At 47.6% G+C, this 5,065-nt stretch overlaps 1 protein-coding gene across 1 annotated transcript; it reads left to right on the forward strand.

The window, feature by feature from the left end:
• Positions 1–4,766, forward strand: LOC142882009 (F-box and leucine-rich protein 22-like). Its single transcript, XM_076016448.1, has 2 exons — positions 1–885; positions 4,041–4,766. Exons 1-2 carry the CDS (start codon positions 326–328, stop codon positions 4,387–4,389), a joined length of 909 nt encoding a protein of 302 aa, XP_075872563.1. The 5' UTR covers positions 1–325; the 3' UTR covers positions 4,390–4,766.
• Positions 4,767–5,065: the final 299 nt, after the last annotated feature.

Below are 5,065 nucleotides of genomic sequence, written 5' to 3' on the forward strand. Positions count from 1 at the left end.
CTGGTAGTGCATATTTCTTCAGATACATTTCGATGAGTCCCGTATATGATTAAACATCCAAAAGAACACATAACGCTCATTTATTAGCCCTCTGTTTAGAGCGAAGGCAGACTGAAGCGTCCACGTTAAGTGAAAAATACCAAACATATTTCTTGTTCACACTCCAGCCCCGCTGATCTGTCTAATTGCTGTGCATTTTGGTGGGCCTCTCTCTTTTCTGACTGTGAGAATTAGGCCACGCCAGTGTAAACATCTGCTCCATCTAGTTTTTTTTTTTTTTATCCCCAACCCCACCCCCCACGCCGCCTGTTGAGACCTGTGACACATGAGGGGGAACGTATGGCTCCAACACATCTTCCACCGTGGCTGCAGTTGTCTTCCCAAAATAGCCGGCGCTCCCTGGCCTTATATGTGCAAGGCCTGCAGCGTGTGCCTGAGGCATCATGTATCTGGGCCACACAATACGGGCTGCAGGCTCATTGTTGCCGCTCACCAGCAGGCCCGTCGCCGGCCAACGAGGCCTCTCATTCTGTCCCCCGCACCGCTCACCATGCACGTCACCCAGCTCAACCGCGAGTGTCTCCTCCACCTTTTTTCCTTCCTGGACAAGGACAGTCGGAGGAGTTTTTCGCTGACCTGCCGCCAGCTGCGCGAAGTCTTCCTGGACCCTCAGCTGTGGAATTTGCTCCACTTCAGCTCGCCGTCTCAGCTGAGGAAGGACAACTTTGTGCTGGGCCCGTCGCTGCGCTACCTGTCTGTTAGCTGGTACTCGAGCAGGGTGAAAGTGTGCAACATCGAGGACTGGCTGAAGAGCTCCTTCCAGAAGGACATCTGCAGGAGCCACGCCGGCCTGGTCAGCTCCTTCCTGGCCCACGTCTGCTACATGTAAGTGTTAGTGTCTTGCCTCTCTCCGTGCTCTCACAATGTAAATTCACAAGTAAAATCTGAAAAAACATGGTCATTAATTTGTATTTTCAATTTTGAAAGAGCCCCCAAACGACTCTTATCTTTTCAAACTAGACAATATCTGCTTCAGAAACACTTTCAAATACGTCATCAGGAATTTTAACAAAGTTTACAAAGTCAGGGATAAAAGCTTTATGCCTGCTTTTATTAGTTTGTTCTTGCTTTGCTTTTCAAAGGCTGAGGGAGAACTCTGAAGGAAGCTTGCGGTCAAACAGTTTTGTCTTCCCCATTATCCTCGCAGCCTTTTTTTTTTTTTTTTTCCTGATTTAATGAGATGAGTCTTAAGGATAATTAAATAATCCTCCCAGAATCATTTTCACCCATCAACAGCTAATTGATTTACAGCCAGTGACTCACTGCAATTGGCTCTTTTTTTCTTCTTCTTAGCTGTAGGTAACATAAGGGAACACTGGAAGCAGATGGTGTTCCCATAGCTGCGAATGAAGACAAGAGACGTGACACGTCCGTGGGACGTGAGAATGATTCTGCCAGTCGACATTACAGCGGTCAGACGTCAAATTATGCTCGCCGACTGATGCGACAGTCGAGATTGACATGTCGCTGCGAAGCAGCTGGTACGTGAGCAGGATACAGGCGGGACGGAGCCCGGAGAGCTGTAATGAAGTCCCTGGATGATTCCTCCCCTCCCCCACGCCCCACCGGCAGCCAGTGACAACCGTTAATTTGAGGGAGCTGGCCACTGCAGCTGGCCGGGACCGGAGTGGGAGGGTTGATGGGCCAGGCTTGTTTGCTGAGCGTATACGGCCCTGTGAGCCTCTCCAGTATTGTGAAATCTGAGATTCAAGACGGAAGAGATGTACGAGCCGATAATAAATAACGAGAGAGAACCACCTACGAGCTTTAGGACCTGTCCCAACACCCTTGGGGAACATTCACTGCATACTGATAAAAAAACAAAAAACAAAAAAAACACTCCCAAATTCCCTCATGAAGAAGAAAGCAAGCGCACGTGACGGAGGTGGGAGGGGATGCCGAGGAACTGTGGGGGCGATAGAGAGTTTTGGCTGCGGACCCTCCCAGTCAGCTGCGGGCTGGAGTTTTGCGCAGGCAGGTGGAGCCTACAATTGGCTCTTTGTTGCTGTCGGAGGAGCGAACATGTGCAAGTGTCTCTTCCTGGTTGAGGCTCGACGCAAAGATTATGACGCAGAGCAACCGCGCGTGCCTGCGTTTTTTTTTGTTTTTTTTTGTGGTTAAGAAGGAATGAAAGTGTCTTTGACCTTCTGTAGAGGGAAATCATTTTGTGCAGTTGTCATTTAACAATGACATTTAACAAGTTGTCATTTAGCAATGACAACTATTTCAATTGTCGGCGGAGCATTTTATACATCTATTTATCTCTGTTTTATTTATTTTTGCTTCCAAATATATGTGTTGATAGCAGCATGTCTTCAGGCAAGGTGTAATCAGATGATGTATCGGTAAACAGATGGTGTATTTGTTTTTTCTTTTTCTTTGTTATTTGTGTGTGTTGTTTTTTTGTCCGCTGCTGTATTGCTGTAGGTCATAAGGGAATTAAGAGAACTGACAAATGCAACGAAATGTTATCTTGTAGCCAAACAAAGAAACAAATTCTTCTCAAAACAGCCGGGTTTCTGCGCTGTGCTGCGGCCCAAATAAGACATCTATAACATCTGTAGGAATCTGTGAGGCATTAATAGTCAAGTGATGTTCGTTAGGGCTTTAAATCGTTGTTGTTTTTTTCTTCTATGTATGGCAACAGTAGTCAAACTAGCAAAGAGAAACCATTGTCTTATACCGGTGGGGGAAAAATCACAACTGTTACAGACACCATATAAACATCTCGACATGTGTCTGCGTGGGTGAAAGGTGGAAAAAAAGAAAAAAGAAGATGTTTCCAGCGGGGTTGGCAGGTTACAGTGACACAAAGATCGCGCGAGCGCAGAGACAAACGGTTAAAGACGAAGATGTTCTTTTCTTAAAGCAACACGTCCAAATTTGTGCACAAAGTGAGGGGAGGCACCGCGAGAGGGAGGCTTACGTAACGGAGGGTTAATGTTTTTATTGCCGTCGTGTTTACCTTCGTTCGCATTCGTCATGGTGCCGCTGAGGCTGAGGCTCTCTCTCCGCCGGGCCGGTGCACCTCAGAAAGAGACCAGAGATTTGATCACACGTGACAACACCATCACAAGCCCTCATTTCTTTTTTTTTTTTTGCTTTGTTTGTTTGTTTTAGTCCTCCCACCCCCTCTCCCCCCTTACCCCCGACATTTGAGTTCTTATCACTACTACATCCCTGTCATCCATACGTAACCCCACGCGGCAAAGCGTCGGAGGCACGTGGCCCGTCTGGCGCTGCCCTGACTGCTCAGAGGTTACTGGGGCAGAACCTTTAACACTCGTGGACGACTGGGAATGCGTTTGGCTCACATGTGGTTAAAGTGTTAAGATTATATAAGTCTTTATGTAATCCACATCAGTAAACGTGAATGACATCCTCGATTCTGTCCGCCGCCCGCCGTCTGCCAGCTCCGCGCCGCTGTCAAGCCTGTGCTGCTGCTCGTGACGCCGTCTGCAGCAGACGCATGCGGGGTTTTTTTTTTGGGGGGGGGGGCTTTTGTTAAAGGAACACTTGCAAAGTATGCACAGCTATGTTTAAAAAGCATGAGAAAATGCAGATTTGCTGCTCTCTGATTTATCAAACATCCAGTAATTGTTCTGGGCAAACGGTGCCACACTCTATTTGTTCACAATAGCTTTTTTTTTTTTTTCTTCGCAGAGAGGAAACACATGATCCCAGTGGGACAGTGCTCCAAGAGAAAAATAACGCACCACAAAGCCGCTCTATCTTTAAACCTCGCGCCGCTGGCCGGCGACGCCGCTGCTGCCTCGCGTCTCGGGGCTGAAAAAGTGCACAGAAGCACACATGCCAGTCAAGTGTTGCTTACTTAAGGCTAGTCCCTCTCCAAACAACCTAATCCCACGCACACCTCTCATGCGTATTACAATACGACCCGAGGCGAGACGAGTAAAGGCGAACACTCGCGCCTGCGTTCTCTCTTTGTTTGACTCCTCTTCATTTCATCTCCTCGACAGGTGTCCCAACCTGCTCTCGCTGAGCCTGTCCGGGTGCGGCCACGTCACGGACCAGGACGTCATCTCCGTTCTGCGCAGCTGCGGGAGGCTGCGGCGCCTCCACCTGGAGAACTGCGTTCGCATCACGGACGGCTGCCTGCGGGGCGCGGCGGCGCACGGAGGCAGCCTGGAGGAGGTGAGGGTGGACTTCTGCAGGAACATCAGCCAGGAAGGCCTGCAGGCCGTCAGGGAGAGGAGGCCCAGCGTCCAGCTGAGGGCAGACATGAGCGTGGAAATGATCCCGGACAGGAAGCCCGAGGTCGCGGCGTCCCTCAGGAGTGCGCTGCAGAAAGTCCTCATGGTTTCGTGAGGGAAGCGGAACGTGACGCTCCCGCTTGATAAGTGCGGAGCACGTTTTGTAACGCAATGTAACGTTTTTTATTTCTCATGGTGCTACTTTGTTTACAAGACTTTGTGTTTCACCAAAGTACAAAACAGGGTGTTAGCACCCGACTGTGATTACAACACCAGTGGATGAGTGGCCTTGAAACATTCTTTTTGGTTTGCGGGTGTGTGTTTGTGTGCGTGCGTGTCTTGTATCCACCGTTTTTGTATTTTCTATGTAAAAGCTTCCAAAGTGCTTTTGTTTTATTTTTTATTGTTTTATAAGACAAGTTGATGCAATGCAATGCAATGCAAGCTGTTTCAATACATCATTTGTAAAACACATTTACATGAAACATTATTCACATTATATTATTTATGCATTTTCATTGTTCATTAGGTTGAACACAACATATCCAACATTTGTGCTGTTTCCAATTACATTAAGAGCTCATACACTATACTACACTATACACATACTACTTCCACAGATTCTCTCCTTTCTTCAAATCAGGGTTGCAGACAAAATTGCAAACAAGCTTGTTTTCCAAAATGTCAAACTGGTCCTTTAATTTTATTTATAGCCTGAAAGAAATGCCACATAGAAAGAATGAGGAAGAGCCGTGGATCACTAAAGGTTGAGCTCTCTCTGGAATGCTCTT

Source organism: Nelusetta ayraudi, unplaced genomic scaffold, assembly GCF_046127955.1.
Source record: "Nelusetta ayraudi isolate G7.1 ecotype Tasmania unplaced genomic scaffold, CSIRO-AGI_Nayr_v1 ptg000228l, whole genome shotgun sequence".
Lineage (NCBI taxonomy): Eukaryota > Metazoa > Chordata > Actinopteri > Tetraodontiformes > Monacanthidae > Nelusetta > Nelusetta ayraudi.

Coding starts and splice junctions, on each gene's coding strand:
- LOC142882009 (XM_076016448.1), top strand. CDS start 326: ATGAGGGGGAACGTATGGCTCCAACACATCTTCCACCGTGGCTGCAGT. Junction 886..4,040: donor CTGGCCCACGTCTGCTACAT/GTAAGTGTTAGT, acceptor TCTCCTCGACAG/GTGTCCCAACCTGCTCTCGC.